This window comes from Nanorana parkeri, unplaced genomic scaffold (genome assembly GCF_000935625.1).
Source record: "Nanorana parkeri isolate BGI_ZX_2015 unplaced genomic scaffold, ASM93562v1 scaffold193, whole genome shotgun sequence".
In the NCBI taxonomy this organism is placed as follows: Eukaryota; Metazoa; Chordata; class Amphibia; order Anura; family Dicroglossidae; genus Nanorana; species Nanorana parkeri.
This window is the reverse complement of record NW_017306461.1, coordinates 1492911-1510448: the sequence shown is the minus strand read 5'-3', so window position 1 is coordinate 1510448 and position 17538 is coordinate 1492911. Positions and strand designations below refer to the sequence as shown.

The window sequence follows — 17538 nt, the reverse complement described above, 5'->3', positions numbered from 1 at the left end:
ATTTGTTCATGTAAAATATGTCCTATATATTTATTTCTATTTTATTTACATTTTTAAAAAGTATTTTTTTCTTTCTTTTCTTTTTAATTATGTAAATAAGAAATATTGACTATTCAGGTGGTGATTGCCATATAAAAGCAGTCATTTTATGGAGGCTGATTTTCAAAAAATCCAGATCTGGATGGCAAGGAGTTCAGATTATACAGTCTGCAAAGTGAATCACAGAAGATACCCCCCCTTCCCTTTTCTCCTACCACAGCTGACACTATCTGACCCGCATCCCGGCTTCCAGATTGGCCAATTGAAAGCTAACTTCCCGGGCCAATTAGCATCGAACAGGCCAAACAGCGTGGAGTCGACTTCCCGGGCAATCAAGAAGCAGCGGGTAATGACATCCCGCCTGGCTTCCTGATTGCCCGGGAAGCCGGCTCCATGCTAGCGGAAGTACCATTATCGGTACTAGGTATCGGCGAGTACCGAAAGATAAATATCAGTACTCATACTTAATACCGGAAAAGAGGTATCGGTACATCCCTATAAGTATAAGTAAAATAAATATAAATATATGTGTTTGTAAACACATATAATGTAATTAAAATAAACAAGAAGCATTATATTTTTCCCTTCCCCCGAACAGAACCCTTAAACAAGTCATGGGCACCCCCTGAGTCACCTATACCACTGGCTGAGAGCGTGTGACCTGCAGCGTCCAATAAGCAGCCTTCTTTCATGGTTCTGATGTCTGTACACTAATGATAAATCAGGTCTGGTTGTCTGTTATGGAATAGGAATGTTTAAACACCAGCATTGCTCTCTGCCTTCATACAACACAGCCCATATATATGTTTATATTGTCCGTCCATATAAACTGTATTAGTCATCATTCTAAAACACTCTGCTTTACTCTGCATGAAGTGGTATGTGAAGCTCACTATATGAAATATTCAGTCGGAGTGATTTTCTGAATAGCAGATATGCCCCTCGAATTACAGGCCATTCCATTAGTGTATCCATTAGAACATGCTTCAAGCTTCTGCTCTTCTATTACATTCCATCTTCTGGCTTAACCCATTCCCCACCAGACATTCCCAACGAGAGCCGCATTCATTGTGCCAGGCGTGACAGCTGTTTTATTTATTTCATGTTGGATTAGAAAGCTATTCCAATTTCACAAATAATTTTACGCAAAAGAAAAAAAATACATGGTAAGCTACCCAACTGGATGTATCTAATAAAAAAATACAGTTTTATGATTCTCCAGAATCCTCTGGGTTGGGTTGTCCGTGCATGTTTAAAGGATGACGTCACTTTTTCTTTTAACCTTCATTATTAAGTAACTGTATTGTAAATAATTTAGAAAATGCACATTTTCAAGAGTCTTTGTTAATATTTGTGAACATTGATTGCGGGAAGCCATGTTCTTTTCTTTACTGTTGTAAGATCTCACTTTATGGCATAGCCACTTATGGCCACTTAAAGGGTATAAGGGAAAATCTGTCTTGAGTTGTATTTCCACATTTGCAGTCAAAACCCTTCGATGTTTTTGTTAAGTGTTTGTATTCACACAGCATACCGAAAAGCAATTTTTAAAAATAAAAAAAACAATCTAACTGGATGCAGGCATTGTTTATGCATTTTGAGAGCCAGCGGGCCAACTAGCAAGATACTGGAGCTTGCCCCAGTGGGAGACTCCTCCATCCACACAGTTTAGCGTAGATGGAGGAATCTGTTGCACTTTTTCCCATCTGACCATAGAAAATCTGCAGATAATCTATAGGTGTATGGCCAGCTTAAAGTAGAATTAAGGTCTAGGCAATTTTTACCTTAATGCATTCTCTGTATTAGGGTAAAAACGGCCCAGCACCTTTTTCCTCCCCCAGTCCCCTCAGTCTCCCCCACACTTACCTGTCCGCTACACTCGTCCCCTTGCCGGTCCCGAAGCGATTCTCCGTTCCCCGAACTTCCTGGTTGCGGGGTGAGTATACTGATGGCAAAGGAGCCATAGGCTCCTTCTGCCATCAATCAAACTGTTGGGCGGAGAGGAGGGGCGTGGCCTACCACAGGGCTGTGTGTGTCTATGGAAAAACGGGAACAGCCTCAAGCAAAGGTTGAGGCTGAAGCTAAAGCTAAAAAGGAGGCTTTAATATAATTTTAAGGATGGACATTTCTGGATTGTGTTTCTTTTATTAACTTTATTAACATAGGATGCAGAAGCCCCTCACAGCCCCTCCCAACATTACTAAGGAGAAGCCAGTAGAAATGTTAAACTTTAAGAAGCATTTTTTTTAAACTGCAAGAAGCATTTTTTAAAAATATTGTTGTTATCTTATGCTATGTGAAAGGGAACATGTAACAAATATAAAACAGGTGTTATCCCAATTTGGCTGTAAAAGTGGAAATACACTTTAAGTCAGTCTAAAGGATGACAAAGGGATAGATATAAGAGACTCTGTCATTGGAGGTATGGGGGAAACTGCTGCAGGTCTGAAGTGCAGGTACCTCCCAAAGCCTCAGTTGACGGGCAAGTCTTGGAAACTTGGACACTTTGTACTACTTTATAGTGTTGGAGCTTGCCACTAAGCCACACCTACACATTCATAGTGATGGTAGCCTTACTGGCCAATAGGAAGGCACTGGAGGCAGGAAGGGGCACACAAGCTTTAACATTATCTTAAAGTATAGAAGCTTTGCCTGTCAGAACGGTTCGAGATCTGTCCATGGACAGGGAGTTCGGGGAAGATGATGCAGGTATGTGTACCTCCCTGTGCCTACAGTTTATACCTGCAGCATTTTGCCCCCATTCCCTGAGTGGTTGGCTCTTTTCAAAATCCATATATGTAGGCTGTAAACATGCCAAGCATTATGTTCTGCCCACCTTGCAATCCAGAAATCCCTGCCAGACAGCCCCTTGCCTTTTAGGGTGACAATGATGGCATGTCTCTACAAAGCCTGTGTAAAGATATTCATGTGTACAAAGTCCAATGAAAGCGCCAAATGACCCAAGTGTCCAAAAGCTTTTAACAATGAAGTTCATTCAACAAGACAATCCAATCTTGTGTCTGTTTTGTAGCCCTGAGGACGGGGGAGATCTCTAAGCCCAAAAACGTGTTGGTCCTTTGTCCTTGTCTTCATGAATGAACACCATTGATTAAAGTTTTTGGACTCTCAGTTCATTGGTCTGGCCCTTTTCATTGGACTTTGTACACATGGGTTCCAAGCTTTGCCCCCCCCCAGTGGACCCCTTGTCCCCCAGTCAAGGACTACCCTGTTTGTACTTCGGGGCAGCTGTCATTGTACCCTTTTGAATTTGCCTGACCTTCTCCAGTGAGTCCAACCCAGTGCATATTGTCCAGAAGGGGATATGTAAATAGATTGAGACACTGGCCACCCCCAGGGGAATTGTTTACACACCTATTTGAGCACTATGATTTGAGCACTACTACCCAAATAACGTCTAGCTATAGCATGCGTCTGACAAGATCACCAGGAACGTACAGGTCAAAGAATGGAATCAAAGCTTTTGTGTTGGTAGAGATCTGTAGTCGTGTTCTCTACCATCTCAAATGTCTGATTGTGCTCAGACTTACACTTTAATATATAGTATCTTAGTGTATATGTGAATTCTGTTATGTACAGAACTCAAATAAACAAAGTTACACACACAGCTCAATAAAACAAAGGAGTCACTCATCCTACCTGTCCCATCCTCTCACATATGGCCATATGGCCATTAGTCCCTCACTAATGGAGTTTCAATTAGTGAGGGACAGTCTGAAAGCAAACACCATCTGCTTTTCTCTCTCTTCATTTAAAATATATGATTGTCACAGGATGCTTATATTTGTGAAATAAAGATTTTATAGAAATAGGAATACAAAAATAAAAGATATAAAACATCAGTTTAAAACATATAAACTAATGCAGGAAAAAACTGACCACAAAACTATAGTTTGCTCGAAGCTGAGGCCTTGCTAGGTAAGATAAATGTTTCTGTCCAACAGTGCAGTTTGCAAGAAATATATATATAAAAAAAGAAGCTGATTATATGTCATGTAAATACTTTCTTGATATAGTGATTACACAGCTCTGCCTGAATGCTGTAATTTGTTGTGTAACCCGATTTGTAAGCTCTTTTCAGTGTAATTATGCTGATTGGTTATTGTACAGTGTGATTTTACTTGTGTGTGGTGTACATGTTCATCCAGAGGAAGAAGCCTGTCTATCTGTAATCTGTCTCATTTAGAACTGGCTTTATTTAGGTAGCAGGTGTGCACCTCTGTTGCACAAGTCAATTACTTGCCAGCAAATGTTCATCTAATGGGAATGACAATCAGATTTTATGGTGATCTGCAGACTGTTTCCTTTGCTTCCCATTTTCACGAATATTATATCAAGTCTGCCATTAAAAAACCAGTGGACCAGAAAAAAAACATTCTATGCATGATGTGGTGTAGTTACCATGGTTCTTCCATATAATTCAGTTCCTACATCTGAAACAGATTCGTTTTGGATAGAGGTCAGGTTTTTATTTCACTGTATAAATGAGAGGCACTAAGATCTCTTGTTATTGGTATCCCACATTATTGTTGGGGTATTGGTGTCCCACATTATTGTTGGGGTAATATTTCTTTATTATTTCTATATATAACAATACAGACATATGAACATGTAAACATCCTGTTAAAAGACTCTCCCAGAGAGAAATCCAATCAAAAACAGAAGAGAAAGATATCCATAACTTCTTCCTAAAACAACCACCATAAATTTCCCTTCCCATTGGTATTGAAATCATTCTTCCTCCCCCTAGGGGTCTCAACTAAAAAAAAAAAAAGCAAGGAAAACAACAACCCAAAATCCCTCCCATCCCTAAACCACCCAAAAACAAGACAAATTGGAAAGATTATTGTTGGGTTATTGGTGTCCCACATGTGGAGAGACATCCTCCTTTGTAGCACTTAAACGCGTTGGTGAGCCTGCTCCCAGATTGACCAAGGACTCCCAAACTGAAGAGGAAGGGGGGCCTTGACTGAATTCAATCAAAGAAAAAAAAAAGACGCAACCCCGAATGGTAGAGTCCAAAGTATTTTTTCATGAACAACAGATCAGCAGGATAAAACAGCCAATGCATTTCAGGTGTCAACAGAATCCCCCTTCCTCAGGACTTAAATTAAGTCCCTTCAGGAATGTTTGGACTCAAGGATTTGAGACAACAATAGTTATCACATCGGACTAGAGAATATGCAAGTAATTCGACATTTGATCCAAGTAGATTTTGGTAGTCCAAGGTAGTTTTTAAGCAGCAACAGATCAAAAGGATAAAATCTCCAACGCATTTCAAGGGTCGACAGCACCCCTCCCTTAATCAGGGCTTGTAAATTAGGTCCCGTCATTAATGTTTGAACTCAAGGATATGAGACAACAATAGTTATCACATCAGACTAGAGTATGTGAAAGTATTGTTTTTATTATTATTATACAGGATGTATATAGCGCCAACAGTTTGCGCAGCGCTTTACAATATAAGGAAGACATTACAATCACAATACAATTTAAGACAAGATGGTAAGTAGAGTGACATTTGATCCAAATAGACTTTGGTAGAGTCCAAAGTATTTTTTAAGCAACAACCGCTCAAAGGGATAAAACCTCCAACATATTTTGAGGGTCAACAGCACCCCCTTCACCTGTACTTGTAAATTAGATCCCTTCAGGAATGCTTGGACAACAGCTATCACATATGCAAGTAGAGTGATATTTGATACAAACGGCCTTTGGACTCTACAATTTGTGCTGGCGCTCCTGTTTTCTTGAGGTTTTTATTTTTGTCTGTGACCCCACTGGGAAGAATTTTCCCTTACCTTCTGTTCCTAAGTACAGTCATCAGCAGTCCTCATAAAAAAAACCCTCTAAAAGGGGGAGCAGCCAACAGGCTTCCATGTTGGGTGGTTAGAAGCCTGAAAGGGATCCTTCAAGGCTACTAAAATGTCCAATCCATAGTTACATAGTTACATAGTTAGTCAGGTTGAAAAAAGACACAAGTCCATCGAGTTCAACCTATAGAGATACGGAGAGAAAAAAAAAGCACCATGAACAAGAGCACCTCCAGGAGTATGCTCCAAATTTGAGTAAAGTGAGGGGAAACATCAGGACAGGAAGGCACAGAAAATGGATCTCCATCTGCAGATTTCTCATCTCTTCTTGCCCCAAAAGGAAGTGAGGGCAAATCTCCCCAGCAGGGATGCATGCAGCAATAACTACCTAGATATGTAAAATGTAGCAAGGTGTCTATGCCACTGGTATAAGAGTACAGAAAGATATTTTATTAATCAATAACTTAAAAGAGTTTACACACTCCCCCTTCATTAGGGCTTGAGTATAATGTGACTTCCAAAGCTTGGACTCAAAGCTTTATAATGCACTGCCTGCTGATACTAACATCTTATGTAAGATCTATAAATATTTCCAAACTGCCCAAGCATTGCTGAAGTCACATTATACCCAATACCTAATGAAGGGGAGTGTGTGAACACCTGAATAGTGTTGGCTCTTTTACATTTCATGGGAGCAGCCCTGCCAAAGCCGTTCAGCTTAATAAATAGGACAGTCACTTCCAATAGTGGACATTACTAATAGGAGATTGAGTGCCTCTTATGCAGATACAGCAATAAAAACCTGACAGGGTCTTTTCCTGCTCTATCCAAAGCAAAATAAAAGGTTTTGGCTGAATTTAGGATTTGATGTATTTTACTGGCAGCCTTTTGTGTTATATTATCTGCTATTGTAGCTTCAAGTTTAAACCGTATGAAGGAACCTTTAGTCTGTTAAATATACTTTTGAAAGTGATTCTGATCAATAAGTTCAAAAATGCTATTTGATCCTGCTAGAAATCTTGTGAGGTGACAATTTCCTGTGCTTTCCGGACGGGGTTATGGAGAGGAAGAGGGGGGAAGAGGAGGGGTCATGAAGATGAGGTGGGGGGAAGAGGAGGGGTTATGAAGATGAGGAGGGGTTATGAAGATGAGGGATGTGGAGGAAGAGAGGAGGGGTTAAGGAGACGGCGAGGGATAGGGAAGGAGATGAGGGGAGGTCTGTATTGTTTGTAATCCCCCAGTAATAAAGTAGGCAGGGCTGACACCACACTCTTAGGAATTCAGAGCTGTGTTATCATGTCAAACAGGAAGTTAGGCGCACACTATTTCTTGCACTTTTGGCACAATTATGTTTTCTGTACTTGTCTTGCAGCAGCTTTAAAGGAATGTCCCCGTTAAGAGGTTTCGCCCTCTCAATTTGTCCTGGTGACTATTATCATCAAAAGCCCACACTTTGGCTTGTCACCAGAACAGGGCTAGATGGAAAATCTTCCAGTGGGGACACTAGCTCTGATGACCCTGCTGACCACCAGGGATTTTCCTCTCTCTTTGGAGGGATCTCTTCTCACTTCCTGTTGTAGCTATCAGACAGGAAGTGAAGGAAAATCTCCCGAATGGGACAGTTGTCAAGAAAAAAAAACTGACATGTGTTCTAATCTAATGTTTGGGCTTAGGCTGGATTAAAGCTAGCTTCTCCTAAGGGAAGTAAGAATGGGCTTTTTAAATGAAATGAACATTAGTACTAGGCACTCCTCAATATACATCCCAGACTACAGGATTAAGGAGAAAAAAATAGTGCAGGGATAGGCAGAAGGAGGTCTATAGGTAAACTTGGGATATGCCCAACAGGATTTGTTTAATGTTCCCCCAGCACTCTGGCACTCTGGTGCAGAAAACATCTCAAGGTTCCCAACTCCGCCCACCTGGCATGGCCATAAATGAGGGTATTTCGAGCTTCCTCCATGGAGATCACTTTGTGAATACAGAACTACTACTGTTTATACTCTGCACTGCGTCTCTTTAGGGAGAGAAGAGGCTGCAGATGGCCATGAGAACGCACAGGGCAGAAATGCTGTGGATTGAGAAAAATCATTACAGGAGAAAAAGAAACAGCTGACCAAAACCAAATGGCCAAGATAACTGATTTTATGCAGTTTGGCAGAGCTGTGTACAGACAGTTTTTTTTTTTGCATTTAGGTTTAAATCTAATTTCATCCAAGCATGCACTTTTTTTTCTACACCTAATAATGCAAGGAAGTAGAGTGATCCCAGTTTTTTTTTTCCTGGAGGTAATTATCTCCAAGGATGAATGTGCAGCTGTCACAATAGACACATTATTAAGATCCTCGTTCTATAGTAGTGTTGAGTTACTCTGACAGCACCAACATGGAGCTGATAACGCCTCATTTGCATTTCTATTATGGGCGATGAATGTGCAGAGTTTTCCCACAATGCCTTGCGATTTTCTAAGCTATTTTCTCGTTTTGTTTGCTCACTTCCTGGATACTCTAAAATATTAATTTCTGACTCCAAGTCTGTTATAGTAACAAAAAGAAAAGTAAACTGCCGATGGTGCTTAGACTGCAAATGTGCAATGTATAGAAGGTGTGCAAATAGGCAAAAAGTAGAAGTCAATAAAAGAAGTCCTCAGATCTAATTAAAGGGCATTATCTCATATATTAGTTTCACCTTTTAAGTTGCATTAGTGAAATAAATGAACTTTGCACGATATTCTAATTATTCGAGTTTCACCTGTAGATATATATATTTTTATATTTGTTTTTATATCTATTTTATTATTATTTTTATTACTATTATTCAGGATTTATATAGCGACAACAATTTGTGCAGCGCTTTACAATATAAGGAAGACATTGCCATTACAATACAAATCAAGACAAGATGGTATGGGGGGCCCTGCCCGTGATAGTTTACAATCTAAAAATAACATAATTTATATACCATATTATCTACTATATTATAAAATATAAAAACACAGTTTTAAAAACAATATTGAATTAAAATAATAAACACATTTTTTAAAGTCTCCCACCCCCGTGAGCGCATGCATCTTCATGTAAACATGTGTCAGGTGCGCCTACTTACGAAAACGACGATCGCGCTAGACATGTTGGGTTTTGCTCGCGTTAGAGGAGTGAGAGGAATAATTATAGGGCTGATATTTACGCATATCTCTAAACTGATGACCTGTAGGGGCTTTTAAAGCATTGTGTATGGACTTTTTGGGGTACTGAATACTGTTGCAGTTTCGTGGACGCGCACAATTTTTAACATGGGCTATTGGATATTTATGTACTCGTTGTAACCTCATCTTTCATATTTTACAAAAAATTATGGTTTTATATAGTGTATTGGGGCACTTAATTTAACTTAAGTGCATTTTTCAAAAAATGTTGGGGTTTGATAATAAGTTGCGCTAATGTCGTGCAATATACAAATTTGCAACTGCCACCATTTTATTCTATAAGGTCTTGGCTGTCAGAAAATATATAATGTTTGGGGGTTTTAAGTAATTTTCAGGCCAAAAATGTGGATTATAACGTGCAAACAAAAAATGAAAAAAAGGGCTCGGCTAGAACTATGAGGTGAGTGGAAATCACTCATCTCATAGTTCTCCTTTAAGGTGTTAACCCATAAGAAGGAGTCATTAGTTGATCCTAATAGCTTGGATTTGGCAGCTCTTCACATAGGAGGTGGACCCCCAAGAAATAAGGGTCACCCAGTTAGACAAATCGAAGTGTAAATGAACCAGAAGAGTGCCAAATGATCATTTCACCAGTACTCACTGGAAAGCAATAGAGCAATAGACAGCCAATGCATTTCGCCCAAAAATCCCCCTTCATCAGGGTGAGATAAAGTAAATGAGACCAGCAAATATAGAGGACATGAATGAAAAATATAGAGTAGGAAAAGAACACGAATCATTGTCCGTATAGGTAGTATTAGGGAAAATGTAACAGAATGCCCACTAGAAGGCACGAGTTCCCACCCTAAAGCTAAATCCTAGTGTTCAATTATGGAATGAAGGCTATACTGTATACCGTCTTTCCCCGAAAATAAGACACTGTCTTATATTGTTTTTGCCCCCAAAAAACACACTAGGTCTTATTTTCAGGGGATGTCTTTTTTTTTTTATGTGCAACAAAATGTACAACAATCTAAAGTTATTCATGTACAACAATCCAAAGTTATCTGGTATCACTCCGCCTGTCACAGTAACCGGAGCTATTGAGGGAGTATCGGCTAATGCGGCTCTGCTCCCTCCGCCGCTGCAGCCTTGCTTTCGACAGCGCCGTCTTCCTTTGCCATCAAGGACAGTTGTACCAGTGGTGCAGCAGTGGGGACATCAGACAGTGAACAGTGCTGTAAATTACGGTACCATTACATTAAGCAGTGCCTTCAGGGCAGTTGGTGAAGTATGGTACTGGAGTGCTGACGGTCACTGCGCTGGCCGGAGGGAGTCCCCTGTCATCCCCTTAATACAGTATGTGCCTGCAGGCTGATACCATCTCTCCTGCAAGTTCCCCCTCACATGCTACCACCAAACTAGGTCTTATTTTTGGGGTAGGTCTTATATTACAGGAATCTTGAAAAATAGTGCTAGGTCTTACTTTCGGGGTAGGTCTTATTTTCGGGGAAACAGGGTATATAATATAAATGTATCAAATCCATAGATGTCTATGATGGGAGATGTTCATTTGTTCAGAGTAAATATAACAAAAACATTTTTGGGGGCTATTGCGAGGAAGGATTTGAACCCTTGTTAGGTTTTCTGCTTTTTCTCTGCTGACATCTCCCTTCCTGTTCAAGTGATTCTGTTGTTACAACATAACAGTGAAGGTGTCACAAGGACAGGATGTAAAGGGATACAGACAAAAATATAAACCTAGAAAGAAGAAGAAACCACTAGTACCAGCTAACCATCGTCCTTGGGGGGATAAATGCAACTGACTCCCACGGGATGGCAGCACCTTGACAGTCAGGGTATCTGGAAATCTGACAGGGAACAAGCAAAACAAAGGGCGCCTCCCTAGTGTAGAGGTTTTTATTGATCAATATAAAAAATAAGGATTGTACTCACAAACATCCAATAAGAGAAGGCCTGCAATGACAGAGATCACAGCAACAGTATGGAGATAGACAAACAGCTACGGCATAAGGGAAGCAGGCAAGAAGCTTCATCCATCTACCTACATGACAGCCCTCCAGTTAACAAGGCCCCCTTTGTTTTGCTTGTTCCCTGCCAAAAATATAAACCTGTCATAGTCTCTAACCCTGGTGTTCTTCTTTAATACCTTAGACATTTATTTTTCAGTACCACTCGTGATTTACAAACAACTTTATTACTAAATAAGTTAGGAATAAATAAGTTGACTTTGAGATGAGTTGCCTTTAAGGTTTGTTAATGTATCTTGTTTCATTTAGACATACAACGGTCAAAGTGAAAGCAATGAGGACTATGAGATCCCTCCCATCACACCTCCGAATCTACCAGATCACTCCCTGATGCACTTGGTGGACCATGAGTCTGGATATCATTCACTGTGTCACAGCCTCCCTCCAAATAGCTTGATACCCGCCTACTCCTACCAGAACATGGACCTACCTGCCATCATGGTCTCCAACATGTTAAGCCAAGAAGGACATCTCCTCTCCTCACAGCTGCCCACAGTAAGTTATTTTCTTTACTTAAAAAATATCTTCACCCAAAGATGGAAATTCAGCTTCAAGTGGGATTTTGGTATGTTAAACCACATATCAAGTTGTTACTTGGTTTGTCCCAGCTGACAAAAGTTGAGTTGTTTCTTAAACTCTCACCATGTTGACGACATTCAAATTCATGACATGCACCAAAGAGTGCAGATCGGAAACTTTAATGATAAAGTAATTTACAAATTGCACTATATCAATATCGGTGAGACAAAAGAGCTCACCAAGATAGGGTCAATGATGGTAGCAGGTCAACCCTAAATCAGCTTGCAGCTTGGAGAGCTAAAGACAGAAGCCATCTCAGATACACCTCACAAGACCTGATGTGTGACTAACTACCATTAGTCTTACTAGGGGGACATTCCTACTAAATACTCAACTTTTAAAAGAATGGCACCACAGACGCTTTTCGAGACTCAATGCCTTCTTCAGATGATGGGTCTGACGAGGTGGATCTCTGGCGGCTTCTGCCTTTATCCCCTGTAATAACTGTCTAATTAAAGTTTGAGCCATTGTTCCTTAGACTGCTTGATTCTCAGGCCCAGCAGAGACTGATATGCTCCTTAATCACATCAGTATTTTAAGAGCATTTTGTTCTAGGTTTTATCAATAAAGTTTTTGCTCTGCAATAGGTTTTTTTTTTCTTGATTGTTAAGACTTAGTATGTTTGTCTTTTAGATCTGCAAGGACTGGTGGTAGCAAGAATTTTGTTTATAACTCAACCATATAGATATATAGAATGTTTGATCTTTGATGAACATCTAATTGGTTGATATTTGCATTCTAATTAAGACTCGCAGTCCCAATTCCTCAGAGTTTTCAATTGAAATGTACATTTCCCTCTCATTTCCAGTCGAGGTATCTATTTTGACCACTTAAACAGAATTCAGCCAGTTGATTCACTACATGCCTCATTATGCCTCAGCTGGATCCTAGTAGCCTGGTTAGCTGCAATATATTATGGATCCAGTACATAAGGACTGACTCAGGGGACAGATGCACATTCCTCTTGGGTTTCATTGAGCCACATTTTTATCATCTGCTGGATTAATACACCTTGATGGCTAAAAAAGTGAACCTATGGATTATCTCATAAGAAGGAGATCCCACAGAAATAACATTTGGTTCTGCAATCTATAATCAGATCTTCGTAATATAATACTACAGAGTCTCTTATCAGATAACTTTATATTATTCAGTTATATTGCAAATGATTACCAAACGGTTTCATTTTAATGTCTAGGAATCTTTGTGATGGACCGGCCATCCTTGGTTTATGTACTGCCTTAACCTCCATATAGCTAATGAGCATGGTCTGTTCAAAGCAGTTGTGTTTTCCTTGAGGGGTGGTAGTGGGGGAAGGGGGGAAATCTAAGGGTTTATTATTGGGTTATATGCCAGTTAAAGATTATTTTATGTATTTTCACTTTCACTTCTGATTGTTTAATGTGTGTCTTCTGAGGGGAGATTTATGGTGAATGTACAAGAATTATTTATTGGGCGAAATAGCAGTTTATAAAAAAAAAAAGAAGCTTTCAACGGTTAAATTTTTTGTCAAAAATAATGTTGACTGTCATATTTATGGATGTGAATTGTACATTTTGATGAGAAAATAATAAAATAAATAATTTTGAAATAAAATAATACATAAAAAATAAATAGAGATAGAGACTATATAAAACCACAGCTAAAATAATTCATGCATCATAGTGCATTTACCTTAAAGGCAGCTGTCATACTAGGTGAGGGAGTGACTATATGCAACCAGGGGTAGGGAAGCAGTTAAGTGAACCTATTGCTTTGCCCTGCATAGACAAAACATAGGTTTATTTTATATGTGCATTTACCTACAAAAGCTGAACCCCAAGTGGTTTATAAAAGCTAAACCTTTACATATTTTTCATTAATTAAAAAAAAAAAAAATCACAAAAACTAGTACCTGAATGTTGTATCAGATTCCTGCAGCAGGACTGGGTGTGGGAGGAGCAAAATATAAGCCAATCATGTTCTGCACTACACTTTGCTATCAGTTTAACACTTGGAACTTACTGATGGGAGGAAAGAGCAAAGTGAGCTCATTCAAATTTGTAAGTCTGTTCAGTGGTCTTGCGATCAGGGGTAGGCATTGACCTAGCTCAGGGGTAGGCAACCTTGGCTCCCCAGCTGTGATGAAACTATAAATCCCATACTACAAGCCACAGGCATGACTCCCAGAGGCAGAAGCATGATGGGATTTGTAGTTTCAGCACAGCTGGAGAGCCAAGGTTGCTTACCCCTGACCTAGCTAAACTATTTTTGCAGAGGTGCCAGGATCGCAAGACCAAGGAACAGAATTACAATTTTTTTAGAGGCAAGACACTCTACATGTATGAATCTGATCTGTGTTATTAACTGAGGGCTGGGATTCAGATGTAAGGAAATGATCATTCATATCTGTAAACATTTTAGTAAATCAGCAATGGATATAGCCGAGATATTGTTTTTTAAAGGTTCACGGCTTCTTTCTTGTTTAGCGCACACACACACTCACTCAGGATAGTGCAGCCAGTCTCTCTTAAGCCTATGATGGACACATGAAAATCTACTCTATAGCATATTGTCAGGTGGCAAAAATTGAATGAGGTGTCCTGACCCGCACCGCACACCTCACTGTCTAAACCTTCATGTATGTGATTGGCTGAATTTTTTATGAACCTTTTTAAACATATCAACCTATAGGAGACTATGAGATGGTAAAGGGAAAGAAAGAATAATAAAAAAAAGAAAAGAAAAAATAGAATATTTATTATACAGGCTGGTTTTCATCAGGCTGTAGTGTCCTCATTCTGAGAGTGTAATTGTCTTTGATGCATATGTATGAGTGTTCTCTGCTGATTGGTGATTGAAAGAGAGAATGGACCTAATATCTGATGGGGCATGTTTGGCAAATCAAGCTTTGCAGGACAGATAGCATGTTATGAATTTGCATGATTCTCCCCTTGCTTCTTTGCATCACAAGTTTCCATTTAGAAAATGCCTGTTTATTATTTTTTTCCCCCATCGGTTTAATTGAATTCAGAGGCCACAAAGAACATAGGAATATAAAGGAGATGTCTGCAACGTCAAGAGTCTGATATCCCAGGGTTCATCGGCTGCAATGGCAGACATTCGAAACTGAATTTATGCCCAAAGTAAAATAGAAATTGGGCTCCTCTAAGGGTGTAACAATTCTCTAAAGGATAACTGTTCAGTAAAGGAAAAGGTTTTGGGTCAATATTATTTTATATATATTTTTGTTTGTAGGTTTTTAGACAGATGTTTTATATCTTTTTTTTCTTTACTATGTTTGTTAAAAGCTTTATTTCACAAATAAACATTTAATTCAGGCTGTACCCATGAAGATGTTGTCACAGTTGACTATAGGTTTTCTAGAAAGCAGAGAAGGAGATGCTTATGTTTAGATTGCCTATGTGTGCCTATTTGAACAGAGCAGGTAGGGAGGGAAGGGAGTTACCCCTCTGACCCATTCAGCTGTGTCAACAGGCCAGATGGGAAGGAAAGGAAGTTGCTCCTCTGACAAATTCAGCTGTGTTAACAGAGAATATAGAAAGGGAAGGAGTCATTTCTCTGACCAATTAAACTGTGTGAACAGAGCAGGCAAGGTAGGAGAGGAGCCACTACTCTGACCCATTCAGCTGTGTGAACAGAGCAAGTAGGGTAGAAGAGTCACTTTCTTGCACATTGCAGGCAGGGTAGGTATGAGTGGAGTCACTCCTCTGACCTGCTCAGCTATGTGAACAGAGCAGGCAGGGAAGGGTATGAGCAGAGTCATTCCTCATACCAATATAGCTGTGTAAAGAATGCAGGCAGGGGAGGAGAGGAGTCACTCCTCTGAGCCATTTAGCTGTATGAACAGAGCAGGCAGGGAGGGGGAAGTCACTCCTTTTATTTATTCAGTTATGTGTTTAAATTTTAGCTCGAGCCATTGATCTCCAACTCCAACAGGCTTGTTTCAGCACAGCAGGTAAGGATAGACAGCTGAACATTTAAAAAGGAGCCTAGAGCTCCAAATGATGAAAATATAATTTTCTGTATACATAACACACACATAATATACATAATGAATTAAGAAAATATATGAAACCCTATATGATGCTTCTGAGATCTCAGCACTAGTCGTTTTTGGTGCAAAATGGGTATTTTCTGGCACAAGGTGGCCTTTGGTGCTGGATATGGTAGTTACATATTCACCTTAGTTTAGTGTCCCAGAGGTAGGTTAAGATTTGGAGTTATACCTAGTTCAGGAAGAAAAGGATTATGTGTTAGGTTCAATTTTAGGGTTAAGGTTTAGTGTAAGTGTAAGGATTAAGTTTATGGCCAGGTTAAGAATAATTGATAGGGTCAGGTTAAGTACAGGTGAAACTCGAATATTTAGAATATCGTGCAAAAGTAATTGCAGTAAGTGCTGCAAAAGGGGCCCAAACCAAGTACTGAGTACATATGCATGCTTGTACTTTTCAGAGGTCCGATATTGTTCTATTTACAATCCTTGTTTTATTGATTGCATGTAATAATCTACTTTTTTGAGGTTGTGGATTTGGGGTTCTTGGGGTTTTCATGAGCTGTAAGCCATAATCATCACAATTATGACAAATCACGGCTTGAATTATCTTGCTTTGCATGTAATGAGTCTATCTCATATATTAGTTTCACCTTTTAAGTTGCATTAGTGAAATAAATGAACTTTGCACGATATTCTAGTTATTCGAGTTTCACCTGTATTACATTTCAGGGCTAATATTGGGAAGAAGTTAGGTGTCAGAGTAAATTGTAGGGAGTTAGGTAAAGTTCTAGGGTTCAGGTGAGAGAAGAGCTAAACATTAGGATCAGTTAGAATGCTAAGAAATGTTTGGGGTCAGGACATGTGGAAAATTATTTATTATTTTTCTTTATCTGTTTTTTTGTGCTGAAAACACTGCATCAGAAACTGCGAACAGCTAGTTCCAAAGGTGAAAAACCAATGTAACCCCAGAAAAAATTCCCCCAGATGGGCATCTTGTATATTGCCAATATACAAGTATAATCAGATACCTCTGTAGCACAGCAAATGCTGTACAGGGCAGGTGTAGCTTTCCATCAACGACTGCTCCTGCTGAGTCTCCCACATGACATTTGGCGAACAGCAAACGTGTTTGCTTATTGTTTTCTGTAAGCAATGACTTTTTTTCTGGCCACTTTTCCATGAAGGCCAATTCTGAGGAGCGTACAGCTTAAAGTGGTCCTATAGACAAATACTCCAATCTCCGCTGTGGAGCTTTGCAGTTCCCTCAGGGTTATCTTTGGTCTTTTTGTTGCCGCTCTGATGAATGCCCTCTTTGCATGGTCATGAGTTTTTGTGGGAGGCCCTCTCTTGACAGGTTTGTTGTGGTGCCATATTTTTTCCATTTTTAATAATGGATTTAATGGTGCTCCGTGGGATGTTCAAAGTGTCGGTTATTTTTTATAACCCAACCCTGATCTGTACTTCTCCACAACTTTGTCCCCGACCTCATTGGAGTGCTCCTTGGTCTTCATGGTGCCGCTTGCTTGGTGGTGCCCTTTGCTCAGTGGTGTTGCAGGCTCTGGCGCCTTTCAGAAGAGGTGTATATATACTGAGATCATGTGACCCTTAGATTGCATAACTAATTATGTGACTTCTGATGGTAGTTGGTTGTACCAGATCTTATGTAGGGGCTTCATAGCAAAGGGAGTGAATACATATGCATGCACCACTTCTGTTTTTTTATTTTTTTAAAACAAGTTATTTTCTTTGATTTCACTTCACCATTTTAGACTATTTTGTGTATGTCCATTTAATGTAATCCCAATAAAAAAACATTTTATTTCAAGGTGGTAATGCAACAAAATAGGAAAAGTGCCAAGGGGTGAATACTGCTGCAAGCCACTGTATATATATATA

General features: G+C 39.6%; 1 protein-coding gene across 2 annotated transcripts in view; it reads left to right on the top strand.

Moving 5' to 3' along the window:
* TOX2 (TOX high mobility group box family member 2) overlaps positions 1 to 17538 on the top strand; it is a 123332-nt gene that overhangs the window by 71557 nt on the left and 34237 nt on the right. For both annotated transcript variants that reach the window (XM_018555359.1, XM_018555358.1), the window contains exon 3: positions 11316 to 11561. In XM_018555359.1, the coding sequence (XP_018410861.1) occupies positions 11316 to 11561 (246 nt within the window). The remainder of the gene's footprint in view (positions 1 to 11315; positions 11562 to 17538) is intronic.